Source organism: Pongo pygmaeus, chromosome 3 (genome assembly GCF_028885625.2).
Source record: "Pongo pygmaeus isolate AG05252 chromosome 3, NHGRI_mPonPyg2-v2.0_pri, whole genome shotgun sequence".
Classification (NCBI taxonomy): Eukaryota; Metazoa; Chordata; class Mammalia; order Primates; family Hominidae; genus Pongo; species Pongo pygmaeus.
The window spans coordinates 95,007,785-95,024,659 of record NC_072376.2 but is presented as its reverse complement, the minus strand read 5'-3'; the positions used below and the strand labels follow the sequence as shown (position 1 = coordinate 95,024,659).

The following is a 16,875-nucleotide window of genomic DNA, read 5'->3' as shown; positions in this document are numbered from 1 at the left end:
TTCTTTCTTTCTTTTTTTTTTTCTTGAGACTGAGTCTAGCTCTGTTGCCCAGGGTGGAGTGCAGTGGTACAATCTCGGCTCACTGCATCCTCTGCCTCTGAGGTTCAAGTGATTCTCCTGCCTCAGCCTCCTGAGTAGCTGGGATTACAGGCGTGTGCCACCATGCCTGGCTAATTTTCGTAATTTTAGTAGAGACGGGGTTTCACCATGTTGGCCAGGCTGGTCTCGAACTCCTGACTTCAAGTGATCTGCCCGCCTCGGCCTCCCAAAGTGCTGGGATTACAGACATGAGCCACCACGCCCAGCCTTCTTCCTCAAATATTTTCAGCCCACAGTTGAATCCGCAGGTGAATCCACAGATGTGGAACCCATGGATAATGAGGGCTGACTGTATGTATTTTCACTTAAGTCCCCCAACAACACTTTGATGTAGTCTTTTGTTTGTTTGTTTACAGATAAGAGAACTGAGACTAAGAGACAGTAAGTTGGTATCACCCCAGCTAGGAAATGGCAGAGGGGCAGTTCCAGATTCCCTGTGAGCTCCCTCCCTTCTGTGTGGAAGGAGCTGACATTCTCCGTGAGTTCTTCCAGGGAGCTTTGATTCCCATGCCTAGTAAAAGATCTCCCCGACACCCAAAAGAGAAGCTTTGTGTTATTTGACCGAAAGGAAGAGGCTTCGAAGAAGAGAGGAAGAAGCCACAGGGGAAATCGTGGAACGCTGTCAGGCTGAACTAGTTTATGCTATCGAATAGTTTTTTCTCAAGAGCTTGCCTTGGTATCATTGTACTGAACAAATATTAGCAGATCAAAAAAAATGATAACATTGACCTTTTTTTGGTAAAATATTACACAATCGACAGCTCCAAATATAGCTCTCCTAATACTTGAATGTGGCCACAAGTACCAGTTGCCAAACATTTTCAAAAGTGGACTGGAAGCAGAACAGCCTTAGTCTTTGTCATTTTCTTAAAAACAAAAGAAAACACCTTTCTTCTCCCTTCCCCAAACCATTCAGTTTAGTCATCTTGTTTTACATGTTGTTGGTCGAGAGCTAGGCTGTCAGCATCATCCTGTGACAACTAAGAGTTCTTAACTTTCTGGTCATCAAGTTTTTCCTCTTATCAGTGCATCTCTTTTCCTTCATGAGACCTCATTTCCCACACCAAGGCATGAAGGTATAAGCCAGAGTTATGACCCCTGTCTTGTCAGTATGAGGTTCTAGAATATATGTATGTATTTTAAAGCTCCTCAGATAATTATGATACAGGTAGCCTGGCGCCAGAATGGTGTTTGGGACACCGTTATTTTTTTTTATTAATGAGGAAATTGAGGCCCAGAGTGATAAGTAACTTGTCAAGGGCCTTCCAGTTCCTAATCTAGGCTCTGGATGCTGAAAATAACCCAGATAGAAGCCAGAGGAAGCCCATCGGTTCAGCATAGGCCGGCCTCCTGGGGCACAGAGCAGCATGAGAAGGGAGGGTGTGTGGAGAATACTCAGGGGTGCGTGGAGAATACTCAGCCCAACGTCTTCCATTTCCGCTCATTATCACCCATCTTCCACAGCCTTCAGATCTATCGTTCTAAATCTGATCACATGATTTTTTTTTTTTTTTCAGACGAAGTCTCACTCTGTCACCCAGGCTGCAGTACAGTGGCATGATCTTAGTGCACTGCAACCTCTGCCTCCTGGGTTCAAGCAATTCTCGTGCCTCAGCCTCCCAAGTAGCTGGGATTACAGGCGTGTGCCACCACACCCGGCTAATTTTTGCATTTTTAGTAGAGGCGGGGTTTCATCATGTTGGCCAGGCTGGTCTCGAACTCCTGACCTCAAGAGATCTGCCTGCCTCAGCCTCCCGAAGTGCTGGGATAACAGGTGTGAGCCACTGCGCCTAGCCTCACATGAAATTCTTTATGGTATCTTATTGTTCTCAAGATCAGTTCTATCTCTCTAGCTATATACAGGTTGAGTATCCCTTATCCAAACTGCTTGGGTTCAGAAGTGTTTTAGATTTTATATTTTTTCAGATTTTGGAATATTTGCCATATACTTAGTGGTTGAACATCCCTAGTTCAAAAATCTGAAATCTAAAATGCTCCAGTGAGCATTTCCTTTGAGCATCATGTGGGTGCTCAGAAAATTTCAAATTTTAGAACATTTCAGATTTTCAGATTAGGGATGCTCAACCTATATGGGTCCCTTGCAGACCTGACTCCTTGCTGTTTTACTGCCTTCATTTTACCCCCAGAGCCCCCCGCCCTGGAGCCAAACCAAACCACTTGCTCCTGCTTGAACACACACAGCCTTCACACCTCCATGCCTTGCTCACAGCAGTCCCTCCTTCATGAGCTCATGCTTCAGGTGCTCCTGTAGTACCTGGGTCTCTCTTTCAGAGTCCCTGTCACCCAAAAATGATTTGTTCAGTGTTTACCTAGAGACTGCCTATGAGTAAAGGGACTACACCTGTCTTGTCTGGACCTGGATAAGAGCAGTTTTGATTGGGGGCAGCTATGAGGGGAGAAAGACCAAAACCTGATTGAGTGGGTTTAAGAGAGAATGGGAAGAGAACTGCAACCAGTGATTAGAGACAATATTCAGTAAGTTTCACTGGAAAGGGGAATAGGGAAATGGAATAGGATCCAGGTGGGGAAGTGGGGTCAAGAGAGGTTTTTAAATTTTGCTTTTTAACATAAGAGAAGTAACAGCATGGCTTTAGGCTGTGGGAATAATGTAAGTATGTGGGGCGGTGTTGATGATACAGACAAGAATTTCTGAGTAATGTATGGGTAGGATGAGTGGATACGATGCACAAGGGAAGGGCCAGACTTAAAGAGAGAGTGGCTTGGCCATGTGCAGTCATGTAGCGATCATAGAGTTCCCAGGCTCAGATGCTGAATGGTAGGTAGAGGTGGCGGAGCCTGGGGAAGTTCTGATATTCTTACTGAAATCAGAAGCAAAGTTATCAGGTGAGTAGGGCAGGGAGGTGTCAGGGGTGAAGTGATTGGAGCTGGTATGAGGTCAATGTTTAGGAGAGAGGGACCGCATATGGATCAGGGAAATGTAATATGGTTGCTGGGTAATATTAAAGCCCAATTAAGGTTAGTGGTCATGATTTTAAAGTGAGACCAATCAACGTGGTTGAGTATTTTTCTCTGGTTGAGTTAGTTGCACAGATGCCAGCTGAGAATACATGGAAAGACAGACAGACACAATCCCTGCTCTCCTGGAGATGATGTTTCAGTAAGGGCAGATAGCACTGGACCAATAATTCCTTATTTAATAACAACGTGACGATTGCTGTATTGGTCAACACAGAGGGCAACGGAGCATTTAACAGGAGTGCCTGTCTGAAGTGAGCCATGTATATACTGAATGAAGTCCTGGAACGATCCAAACTCTTGCCTTCTTTTTTGTTTGAATTACAAACTGTGTGGTGCAGTAGCAGAGTAGTAACAACGTATGCTATAATGTTGTGTTTCTTAGTGATCTGCTATGACTTTCATGCTTATTGCTATAAAAGCTGTAAATCAACCAGGAAAAGTAGCAGTTGCCCAGTATGTTACAACCGTGTAAATGGACCTAACCCAAGGCAGGAAGGACACTTGAGGAAAATAAGCAGTAACTATAAAAGGCATGAAATATATCCTCTCTCTCTCCTGTTCTATCCCCTTGTCATTTAATCTTCCTAGATGTGGGCAGTTGCTTAAAGATTCATGCTGTGGGATGAGAGAACATATCTTTCTGCAGCTCATATGCAGCACAATAGATGGTGTCTTAGTGGAGGGAGGTAGATGGCAGAGAGGAGCTGCCAGTTATTGTAAGTATAATAGAATTTAGAAGGTTTTAATAGTAAGAAGAAACCCTTTGCTTCTCAGCTTGCAGTCTCCAACGCCCTTGAAAATGTTCTGATTTTGAAAGAATTGTTGAAATAGTACCTACGTGGAAATCACCTCTGAATCTTGAACCTTGTATACCCAAACTTTTCAAGGGAAGATGTAAGATTTAATTGAGGTTCTTTGTGGTGCTATTCCATGAGATAAGTAGCCATAGAGGTCCTTGCCCTGTCACTGGCAGCCCTTTATCAGACACACACACGTGCGCTTGCACACACATACACACACATTCATTCTCTCTGTCTCTCTGATCTGGCTGGTCAGAGAAACACTCAGGGACTGTGGGCCAGCAGCAGCAGCACCTGCCACAAGCTCATTAGAAATACAAGTTGAGGCCAGGTGTAGTGGCTCACGCCTGTAATCCTAGCACTTTTGGAGGCCAAGGCGGGCAGCTCACAAGGTCAGAAGTTCGAGACTAGCCTGGCCAACATGGTGAAACCCAGTCTCTACTAAAAATACAAAAATTAGCCAGGCGTGATGGCACACGCCTGTAATTCCAGCTACTCAGGAGCCTGGGGCAAGAGAATGGCTTGAACCTGGGAGGCAGAGGTTGCAATAAGCCGAGATTGCGCCATTGCACTCCAGCCTGGGCGGAGCCTGGGTGACAGAGCGAGACTTCGTCTCAAAAAAAAAAAATATATATATATATATTTATATAAATATAAATATAAATATAAATATATATATATGTTAGTTGGTCCCTCCCCAGACCTATTGAATCAGAATCTCTTGGGCTGGGGTCCTGCATCTGCATCTGCACTTTACTAAGATCCCCTGCCTTAGATTGTATCCTGGCTCTATCACTGTCAAGTTTTCTTCATCTATAAGATGGAGATCATAATGGCACCTACTCCCTACACTTGTGGTGAGTATTAAATGAGTTACTGTGTATAACGTGCTTAAAGAGAGCCTGGCACATAGAAAGCTCTCAGTCAATGGTAGCTCTTGTTATTATAGGGCACATGAAAATGTGAGAATCAGTGATGCTATTAATCTCACACCATAGTCCTTTGTTTCCAGCTTGTTTATGAAATAATATCAGAAATAAATTACTCCTGCTCCTACAGCTCCCCATGAAACTAGAGAGGCATGAAGAAGCAAGGACAGGTGCAGTCAAACCCAGAGAATGAACAAGGCTTGGTTTCAAGAAGAGCTTTCCTAAGAATTTAGAGATTCTCTACCTTGTCACTATTGACATGTTTGACATTTAGGGCTGGATTTTTTTTTTTTTTTTTAAGACAAGGTCTTACTTTATCACCCAGGCTGGAGAACAGTGGTGAGATCCTGGCTCACTGCAGCCTCCACCTCCTGGGCTCAAGTGATCTTCCTACCTAAGCCCCACAAGTAGCTGGAACTACAGGCGCGTGCTACCACGCCTGGCTAATTTTTTGTAGATACAGTGTTTTGCCTTGTCATCCAGGCTGGTCTCAAATTCCTGAGCTCAGGTAATCCACCCGCCTTGGCCTTCCAAAGTGCTGGGATTACAGGCATAAGCCACCGCGCCATCCTGGATATTCTGTACAGAGGCAGCTTCCGTGCATTGTGGGATGCTAAGCAGCATACCTGGCTTCCACCCACTAGATGCCAGTAACACCCTTCAAGTTTTGGGTTGCAACACCCAATAATGTCTCAAAACATTGCCAAATGTAGGGGGTCAGAGTGGGGAGGGGAGGCAAAATCTCTGCCTCCTCATCAGAACCACAAGTTTATAGTGATGAAAAGTGTGGGTGTCTTCAGAGGGGGTTATCAGGGAGGGGATCTTTTCAGAAACAGAGCATGGCATTCATGCATGGGGCAATAATATGTGCCAGTGGTTACTGCTTGCCAGGCACGGTTCCAATTTTGCATGCAGTACCTCTTTTAATCTTTACAACAAACCCAGGAGGCAGGTACTATTTTCCCTACTTTACACATGAAGAAACCAAGCTTTAGAGAAATTGTCACAGTGATAAGTGATTTAACAGGGATTCAGTCCCAGGGCCATTTTAGCCATGATGCTGTATTGCTGAGCACTACATATATGTGCTTCTCTCTCTCTCTCTCATGCTGTATTGCTGAGCACTACATATATGCGCTTCTCTCTCTCTCTGCCTCATTTTCTCTCTTTGTCTCGTTTTCTCTCTCTCATTTTCCTTTCCTTCTCCCTCTCTCCTTCTCTCTCTCTCTCTCCCTCCCTCCCTCCCTCTCCCTCTCCATCAATGGGGCTGTAGGCCTTTCCCTATCTATCTTCAGAACCTGGGAAGGACTAGAGAGGAGAAACAGTCACTAATTGGCCAGAGCCCAGAACTGACTTTCGAAACACTGGAGCTGACTGGAAAAGCAGACATCAAAGTACAGTGCCTTCTTCCATGTTCCCCCTCCTCACTCCAGGAGTCACCCTCTCCCAAGAAGGCTTTACCCTCTGTTGGCTTCCCCCTCCTCTCCTCAGTTCTCTGGGGAAAAACAGCTCCCCATTGCACACCCTGAGCCACAGCCCAGCACCCAGATATCAAAGACTCTGCAGCTGAGAGCCTAGGGGGCAGCTCCCACCATCAAAGGGAGCTGGTGGGGAGGTGGGGCAGGTGGAGTGTGAACAGGCCGCTGAGTTCACATGAAAGGATGACATTGTCTCCTGATCTGAGGGTCACTTTGCATTTACTGAGGCCCCATGGAGAGTCAGCATCTGGTGGTGGGTTCCAGAGAGCAGTGCTCTCTGGATCTCATCTCTCTGTTTGTAAATCGAGAGGGTGGGGCCACATGGTGTCTAAGAGAGGGTGTGCCTTATGAGGCAGGAGTTTCTCAGCCCTGGTTTTGCATCAGAATCATCTGCCGAGAGAGAGATGCCTGCTGTCTGGCCCCCATTTCTGATGCAGTCAGATGTTTAAGATCTCAGGTGACTGTAATGCACAGCCAGAGTGGAGAACCACTGCACTTGCCTGAAAGGGCTTGGGGTTGGACTGATCTGGTGTTGGAGTTCTGGCTTTATCACTTGGAGGTCCCAAGGCATTTATTTAATGTCTCTGGGTCTCAGTTTTGCAAATCTGTAAAATGGAAATTATGATATCTACCTCATAGGAGTAAAACAGGAAAATTAGGTACATTGGTAAAGTGACAGCCCAGGGCAGGCCGTCAGTGAGTCTCCACTCCCTTCTCGCTTTCTGTTAGGCAGGGATGTTCCTCACCTGTTGATGGACACTTGGATTATTTCTGCCTTCTTGCTATTGTGAATAATACTGCTATGAACATGGATATATAAGTATCTGTATCTGTTTGAGTCCTATCACTGCTCTCAATTCTTTTGGGTAAACATCTAGAAGTGGAATTGCTGGAACAAATGATAAGTTTGTGTTTGATGTTTCCTTCCATCCGTGGATCCTCTTTTCCAACCTCAGGGCTTTGCATCTGTGAGTCCCTCTGCCTGATCTTGCCTCCTCTGAACCTTGCTCAGTTGACTTCCTATCTTTTAAGTGTTAGCCTAAATTCTTGCTTCTTCTGCAGAGTCTTCTTTGGTCCCCCAAACTAAATTATCCACTTTTTGATCTCTCTTATATTATTCTGTTCATTTGCTCTGTAGCACTTTCCATACTTTGTCATTATATAGCAAGTAACTTACTTTTCAAACTCCTGTTAAACTCCCAGTTCTGAGCTCAGTGGCTGGTACAAAATAGCAGCTTAATAAAACTGTCTCATAAAGTCTCGGCTCTCCTGGCACTCATGTTTATGACAAGCCAAGGCTGAATGGGATGCAGAATGATGGTGTAGGTATTACAGGCAAGGGAGTAACTTGGAAGGGCAGAAAGGAAAACCAGAGTTTTGGCTTTCAGCTTTTGTTTTGAGCTGGCTAAAAGGATGTGATTCATTCAAGTTCCTCTTGCTAGGATGAACTCTGCTTCCAGGGCACAGGCAATCAGCAGAGGCATTTAGATGTGGGCTCTTCCTGCCTTAGATTGTATCCTGGCTCTATCACTGTCAAGTTTTCTTCATCTATAAGATGGAGATCATAATGGTACCTACCCCTTTGTGGTGAGTATTAAATGAGTTACTATGTATAAAGTACTTAAAGAGGGCCTGGCACATAGAAAGCTCTCAGTCAATGGTAGCTATTATTATTATTATTTATTAATGTTCACTCTGATGCTATAGAGATACAGATTATAAGCGAGGGTTAGAGAGCTCTGCCAAGTGCTTGCTTCTGTCGAGCACTCAGGGATGGCTCTTGAAGGGGGCTGTCCATCTCTTTCTCTGATCAGGTCCAGGATTAAGGGAGTTTTACTTTTTGCTTTTTAGCATCCCTCTAGGACTGTTCTCTGTCATAGTCAGGAGGGGGTCACTACAATCATTATCAAAACAGTGTACCAAATAGGGACATCAGGACAGATAGGAGGTTGTGCCTTCCACACAGAAGCCAAAGGAGCTCTGGACTTTGCTTCTTCCCATCCCTGGCTGCTAGAGCTTGGGCTTGTGGTCCAAGCATGGGCAACAAGGTACCTCTGCCTTGGAATCCTGGGTGGTCTTGATAGCTTCAGGCATAGGTGTAGGGTCAAGCAGAGGCTCTTCTTGGCCTCTGTAGAAGATTCAAGGGTCCAAGTTATGACACATGTCTGGTGGTGGCAAGTATCCAAGGGTGGTGATGCCCATGGGAGCATCGTAGGCCAATGGTTGGTTTTTGATTGCTTTCTTCTGTTTTGGGACGGGTCTATTTTATTTTACAGTAAGAAAATATATATAATAACAAAATCCAATGGGAATTTAGTAATTGTTTCTTTAAATAATGGATTTTTGAGCTATAACTCATACTGTATAACTCACCTATTTAATGTATACAAGTCATTTGTTTTTAGTATATTTGCAGAATTGTGCAACTGTCCCTAAAATAAATTTTAAAACATTTTTATTTATAGAACCCATTAGCAGTCACTCCCTTCTTCCCCTTGCCTCCACCCCCTACCCCATGCAACACCAGCCTGTTTACTTTCCCTATAGATTATAAACTATTCTGCAATCAGGATTTAAGATATGCCTTTCTTCCATGAATGAAAGGTTCCTGCTTATGTTTTGTATTCAAGTTATCTATTGTTGCATAACAAATTACCCCCAAATTTAGCAGTGTAAAACAAAACATATTTATTTTCTTACAGTTTTTGTGGGACAGGAGTCCAGGTGCAGCTTAGCTGGATCCTCTGCCCCAAGATCTCCCAAGAGGCTGCAGTGTGTTGGTCAGGGCTACAATGTTGCCTGAAGGCTTGACTGAGGAAGGATCTGCTTCCAAGCTCACTCATGTAGTTGTTGGTAGGATTTGGTTCCTTGAGGGCTGTTGGACTGGGGGCCTCATTTCCTTACTGGCTGTTGGCTGGAAGAATCCTCAATTCTTTGCCACATGGGCCTCTCCAACATGGCAGCTTGCTTTATCAAAGCCAGCTCAAGAGAGAATCTGCTAGCAAAACAGAAGTCACAATCTTTTGTAAACTAATCATGGAACTGATATTCCCTCAATATTGCTATATTCTCTTGGTTAGAAGCAAGTTACTAATAGGGAAGAGACTACACAAGGCCTTGCATGCCAGAAGGTGGGGAGCACATGGACCATCTTGGAGGTGGCATAGTAACCTGTCCTGCAGGACCGTCCGTGAGTTCTCTAGGCTGCTCCGTATATTTTTTAATTCCTGCTTTTGGTTTTGTTTTTGGCTTGAGCTAACCAGAATCAGTGACTCTTGTTTGCATCCAGACTGCCATACTTGTTTGTTGCTTACAATTCTGTCATCTTGTGATTCTGGTTTCTATTGATTTAGTACCTTTCTCTGTGAGGTATGAGCTACTTGGTAAAGTATTTGGCATTACCCATTACTCCTTTTATCTCCTCAAAGTCACCAGTTCTGTGTCTGAATATTTCATTACCTCAGAGGCAGCTACTAAGCATCCATCTGAACACTTGTTTGAATATGAGTCTCCACAAAGATCATAGAAGAGAAATTAAGAACAGAGAATTAGCACTGTCAAAATAGGAAAACTGAATCCTGTTAATGGGATAGCCCATGAATCGTCACATTCAGCCCAGGGTTTTTGTGGTTTTTCCTCATTTGGGTCATGACCAGAGGGTTGGTTTCCTCCCAAGAGCTTCAGCAGAATTTAAGTGTCAGAAATCCAGTGCAAGCTAGATTAAGCAAGGAAGTGAAGTCTGTTGGCTCTGGTAACTAGGGCATACTGTGGAGGCTCCCAGGATCAAAAGAAGAATGACAGACCTCCTAGGTCAGCAACCAGTGGCTCAAGGCAGGTTTAGCTCTTGTGGGCATCTTCATTGTCTTCATGTCTCACTTTCTTGGCCTCAAGATTTGCTATTGTAATCAGGTTTTCTCAGCTTGGTAATATGTAATCTTTGGTAAACCCCAGCTTAGGCTTTGAGCCAGAAGAGGGAAAAGGATTGGCTCAGGTGTTTATTCTCATGTCCAGGAAGACAGGGCACTATACTAGGTCAGGGCCAGGTCACATGGCCAAATCCAGTTGTTAGAAGGACCATGGGAAACCGACAGCCACTACTGCACAGTACAGGCGCTGCTGTGAACCATTGTCGGTGCCATAGGGATAGACAGACAACCGTGCAAGTGATCCCTAAATTATCGGAGATTCCCAAAAGGACAAGACAATGTCTGTGGTAAAGGCCTGACTGGGAAATGTGGATTAGAGTGATCCTTTTTTAGCCAATGTTTTTCGTGGAGTCTTGGAATTAATTTTATTGCACCCAAGGTCCAGCCTACTGGCAAAATAGAATCACATTGAATTTTTCCATTCTAGATTTTACTTGTTCCCTGACTACTTGATAGTTGAAAAAAAAAATGTTAATAGGGATAAGAAGGCCAGGGATGACAAGGAAAATGACTGTCCGTTTCATGGACTCATGACCAAGGTTAAATTACAATAACAAAGGAGGCCAGAGCTTTTTATTTACTGCTGCTTTCTGTGATTTGTGGGCAGATTGTTGTTTGTTTTTTGCTTTTAACCTTTCAAGTAAGGAATGATTTGTCATGTTCATGAAAACCGCTTGTATTCAGGGACCGCTTATTCTTAGAGTTAAGGGTAAATCTTGTTTTTAGAACCAAATAAATATAGATTGAGATCAAGATCAGTCAAACACTTCTGGAAGATGTAATATTGTGCTCTCTTTAAATATGTTTATTGACACCAATAATGGGCACTGCCACTTAGAAATATGCTCTTCACATAACACTCACCCTGTCATGGGTGCCAATTAAGAGGTGATGTAGAGCTCAATCTCTGCCTTGCCGAGTGTGTACGTGTGAAATTGAATTGTGAATGTACATTGACGTGGTTGTGACTTTGCATCAAGACTGGCAAGAAACACTAGCAAATAAAAGATTTGCTGTAGGGAAAGATATTCAAAGGTCAAGGTTTGCTGAAGAAAGTTCTCTGCTGATGCATGGTACTGGGATGCTACAAATCAATAAAAAGGCTGCCTCCTCTCAAGTTATTGATTCTTCATGTTGCAGATTTCTCCCCTGACACCGTTTCACGTGTGTCCCTGTTCAGGAGAGAAAAAGCATGGGGGATGTTTGAAAGCTCAGGGACCATTGTTGACGTTGTCCCTGCTTGTGTCTTGCAGCCTACTTCTGCTTCCTCCTGGCTGCTCTGGGTGTGACAGCTGGTGCCCATCGCTTGTGGAGCCACAGGTCCTACAGGGCCAAGCTGCCTCTGAGGATATTTCTGGCTGTCGCCAACTCCATGGCTTTCCAGGTGAGGATGGAGGGTCCTCTCTGTGTTGGGAGACCCAGTGCAGATGGCAGTATGGGAGGAGGGGAAAGATGGGCTGACACCCCTCCACCCCCGTCCTAGACTCAGTGTTCAGGCCCCAAGCACTCCCAGTCTGTCCCAAGTTTTTATCTCTTTGTAGCTTTTAGATACAGTAAAATGTCCCCTGGGGGGTTTTGTGCCCTAAGGCATGCTGAACTACTGAGGGGATAGGAGACTCCTCTATCCAGAGCCCATGCTGTGAACATACCCTGAAAGCCTCAACATTTGTCCAGCCCTAACCAGGGGCCAAGTTCTGTGATAAGCACACTGGTATGCATATAGTATTTGATCCGCACAGTAGCCCTGTGAGTTAGATGTTACATGTGTCTCCATTTTACAGATGAGGAGAATGAGGTTCAGTGAGGTTAAAGAACCTGCCCAAATCATATGCCTAAAAAACAGTACATTCAGGGCTAGGCGAATGCAGGCCAGCCTGACTCCAAGTCATTGCTCTTACAAAACCTAGTCCCGAGGTTGTCCTGCGAGGTCATGGTGGAAAGACTATTCCATCTGAAGTTTGAAGACGCAGGGATTTTACTCTGATGGGTGCTAGCTGTGAATCACTTCCTCAACTTCAGTTTCTTTATCTGTAAAAATAAGAACAAACCTTCATTCTCAGGGTTGTTATAAAATCAGTGAAAACTGCAAGGAGCTATAAAAATGTAAGAGATGGTCATCACTGCGCTAGGATTGGGTCATATTCTTTAAGACTATTCCAGTCCTAGACCATTCCCCACCTCCTTGGGTACTTTCCTTGGGTACTTTTGGTTTGGTCATGGATCTCTGTTTTCCCAATTCCTAATCTGAGTGAGAACAACTTGTTTTCAGAATTTCTGCCCACATATGAGTGTAGATGATTCCGGACACTGTGCATTTTCACTCATTGGGAAGGAATGGTGATTGCGAAAAGTGCTCTAGAGTCCAGGGAAACGAGTGACCCAGGAGCTTCCCTGTGGCCCTCAGACACACAGCTCATGTGGCCACCTCTGCCATGGGCCTTCCACTCCTACGAGACAACCTGATGTGGAATATTTCTCCAAGTGCTCTTGTAGCTCAGAATTCATTTCCTTATTTTAGGCATCTCTCATACAGTTTGACTTTTCATAAGGTAAATAGGATATAACACAATAGGTCAATTAGGAAACACAATTGGTGGTGTGTATATATACTGCTTGTAATTCAAGCACAGTCAGGTGTTAGTACTGAGGTCCTAGGAAATAAGCTATTAAGCATAAGGGAGCAGTTGGCAGCTTCCTGGTTCCATGTTCATTTGTTCACCACTGGCAGTGTGAACTATGCTGCACTTTATTTTGACTTCAACCATCTTATTTCAGTGTTGTGCTTTCAAAACAATAATTGACTTAGGTCTTAGATGACATTGAGGACCTAATTTGATAATTTTCATTTCTTGTGTTCAAGCAGTCCTTTCTTTATAGCCTCCAATGACACACTCATGTAGTTATAAAACATTTCTATTATTGGACTCTTTTTCGAAGATAAATAACTTGTAGCTGAAACCTAAAACTCTGATTTTTTTTTTCTCATGAAACTATTTGTTTATAACTCAAAATTTGAAAACCTAAGTTTTCTTAACAAAACACCACATAACAGAATATTAGACTGTGATTTTAAATTTATTTTAGGGAGAAAGTACACTGTAGATGGAAGTACCCAGGTCCTAGAATAAATTCTTGGCTCTGCCATTTGCTAGATGTGAGCCTTTCTGCAAGTATCAGTTCCTTTATCTGCAAGGGGAGGATAATAATATTTGCCTTACAGAGTTGCTGGGAAGATAAAATAATGAATAAAAAGTACCAAGCTTATAGTAGCACTTGGTGAATATTGTTCTCCCCTTCTCTTTTATGAGAATTGATATATTGTTTAATTGGTTTCTGTATGTTAATGTCTGTCATATAGAAAACAATTAATGATTGTTAGGTAAATAAAAAAATAAATGAACAGCTTTAAAATGTAGTTTTAGAAACCATCAAATTTGAACTATGCATACTTTTTCAAGGCCCACATTTGTAGTGGATTTTTTAAATTCATTCAACAAATACTTATTGAGCACCTACTATGTGGCAGGCACTGAGAAGGCACAGTGAGAATAACAATGAGCAAAGAGTCACAAGCCTCGCCTTCATGGAGTTTTTCTGTCTAGTAGGATATTAGAATCCCCAAAGTTTCCCAGTGGAAATTTCAGTGTTTCATGGACCTGGGGTTTTATAACAATGTCACTTAGACCTAGGTGGAAGGTACCTCTGTAAGATCAGATTAGGGCCAGTTTCCATAACATGCAGAACTGTGTCAGTGGGAGAGAACTAGAACAGAACTAGAACCTAGTCAGTGTCTAGAACAGTTTATTTAAACCACTTAACCCTATGAGGAGAACAACCTGGGGAAGTGAAAAAATGCTATGATCTGCCAGTGTAGGATGGTGACTTACAACCCTGACTTAGTGCAGTCATTGATATAGTTTCCCTTTGATAATCCATGGGTTTTTAAAGATAGTTTCAAAGATTCTCTCTCTTCTCTCCTTCACCAGAATGGTCATGCCGTTGGCCAAAATGCACAAGTCATGCCATAGCTGTCTCTGTTTGGGATCAGCAGGGCTTTTGTTAGATGCTACAAACAAGACCTTGAGCATTAAGAACAGTGTTCTTCAAGTTGAGACTTAAACATTTTAAACTCCTTTTTCTTCTATAGAAGATGTATGTATGGGGCTGAGGGGCAATAGTAGGAAAGGTGGAGATACTTTTAGTCTAAAAAAATGATGATGGGCTGGGCGTGGTGGCTCATGCCTGTAATCCCAGCACTTTGGGAGACCGAGGCGAGTGGGTCACCTGAGATCAGGAGTTCGAGAGCAGCCTGGCCAACATGGCAAAACCCCGTCTCTACTAAAAATACAAAAATTAGCCGGGCATGGTGGTGCATGCCTGTAGTCCCAGCTACTTGGGAGGCTGAGACAGGAGAGTCACTTGAATTCGGGAGGCAGAGGTTGCAGTGAGATGAGATCACACCACTGCACTCCAGCCTGGGTGACAGAGTGAGACTCCATCTCACCAAAAAAAAAAAAAAAAAAAAAAAAAAAAGATGATGATGGGGGCAGGAATGCCTGATAAGGAGCTATAAAATCCTCTGTCCCCTCTGAACCTGAACCCTTGTATTCAGCAAAGATCCCCTGAGTTCCTCTCTGGTCTATCCTCCTACCTTGCCAGTAGGATGAAGTCAACCTAAAGACTGCTTGCAACTTCCTTATAATTTGCTCCAAGTCAAAGATGGACCCAGGTGAGAGATTCCTGTTCTCCAAGAGTTAAGTTTGCACAAGCAAGAGCCAGGATTCGGATTTGTGCTGTCACGCTCATGCATCTGCTCCTGCTGGCTACATCTGGGTCTCTCACAGACCCAGTCCAACCAAAAGCACCTGCTCCCTCATGGCTCATATTTCCTCATCAAGTCATGGTAATGAGGCATTGGGTTGAGAGCTGGAAGAGAACTAAAGGGATTTAGCTTAAATTCTCCTATTTTACAGAGGAGTAAACAGAATACCAGTGACTTCTCGAAGTTCACACAGCTAATTAGCGGATAGACAGACTGAAACCCCACTCTCCCGATTCAGGCCACCCATTGGATATTCTTATGTGCTGTCGTACAGCATGATTTCTAAACAACATAGAGTTGAGTCTTGTTTTTTTTTTTTTTAATCCTCTCTGACAGTCTCTTTTAATTGGTATATTTAGACCATTCACACTTAAAGTAATTATTGATATAGTTGGACTAATATCTACCAAGTTATCAATTATTGATATAGTTGGATCAATATCTACCAAGTTTCTGTTTTCCATTTGCTGCTCTTTTTCTTACTTTTTATTTGTGTATCCTACTCTTTTTCTATTTTTATGTGGTTTTAATGGACCATTTTGTATAAGTCTATTTTTTCTCTCCTCTCTTAACGTAACAATTATACTTCTTTTTAAAAAATTTTTATGGATTGCCCTAGAATTTGCAATATACATTTACAACTAATTTAAACTCACTTTCAAATAACACTATACCACTTCATAATAGTTCCTGCAGTAGCGCAAGGACCTTCTAACAGTGTATTCCCAATTTCTTCCTCCTGTGTTTTATGACACTGTTGTCATTCATTTTACATATCCATAAGCTATAATCACTAAACAAATTGTTACTATTCTTATTTTGAACAAATTGTTATGTGTTAGATTAAGAATAAGAATAATAAAAGTTTCTATTTTACCTTCACTTATGTAGATCCGGGTTTCTGATATAATTTTTCTTCTCTCTGAAGAACTCCTTTTACCATTTTTTGCAAGGCAAGTATACTGGTGACAAACTCCCTCAATTTTGGTTTGTCTGAGAATGTCTTTTTTTTTTTTTTAGAGACAGGGTCTCACTCTGTCACCCAGGCTGGAGTGCAGTGGAGCAATCATGGCTCACTGCAGCCTTGAACTCCTGGGCTTAAGTGCGCCTCCCACCTCAGCCTCCCTAGTAACTAGGACTACAGGCACATAGCACCACACCCAGCTTGAGAAAGTCTTTATTTCTACTTCATTTTCGAAGAGTAATTTTGCTGAGTACAGAATTCTAGGTGGGTGGATTTTTCTCTTTCAACACTTAAATATTTTATTTCACTCTCTTCTTGCTTGCATGGTTTCTGAAGAGAAACCTGGTATAATTCTTCTCCTCACTCCTTTATAGGTAAGGAGGGAATTTTTCCACTCTGGCTTCTTTCAAGATTTTCTCTTTGTGTTTGATTTTCTGCAGTTTGAATATGATAATACCTAAGTATTAGCCAGGCATGGTGTAAACCCTAAGTGTAGGTTTTTTTGGTATGTATCCTGCTTGGAGTTTTCTGAGTTTCCTGGATTTATGGTTTGGTGCTTGTCATTAATTCAGAAAATTCTCAGCCATTATTACTTAAATATTTTCTTTTTCTTTTTTATCTTTTTTGAGATGGAGTCCCACTCTGTTGCACATGCTGGAGTGCAGTGGTATGATCTCGACTCACTGCAACCTCTGCCTCCCAGGTTCAAGAGATTCTCATGCCTGAGCCACCCAAGTAGCTGGGATTACAGGTGCACACCACCACACCCAGCTTATTTTTGCATTTTTAGTAAAGATAAGGTTTCACCATGTTGGCCAGGCTGGTCTCAAACTCCTGGCCTCAAGTGATCCACCTGC

At 43.0% G+C, this 16,875-nt stretch overlaps 1 protein-coding gene across 2 annotated transcripts in view; it reads left to right on the top strand.

Annotated features, from left to right (window-relative positions):
- The window catches only part of SCD5 (stearoyl-CoA desaturase 5), a 169,523-nt gene that overhangs the window by 81,980 nt on the left and 70,668 nt on the right, over positions 1–16,875 (top strand). For both annotated transcript variants that reach the window (XM_054485933.2, XM_054485934.2), the window contains exon 2: positions 11,486–11,616. In XM_054485933.2, coding sequence (XP_054341908.1) covers positions 11,486–11,616 — 131 coding nt within the window. The remainder of the gene's footprint in view (positions 1–11,485; positions 11,617–16,875) is intronic.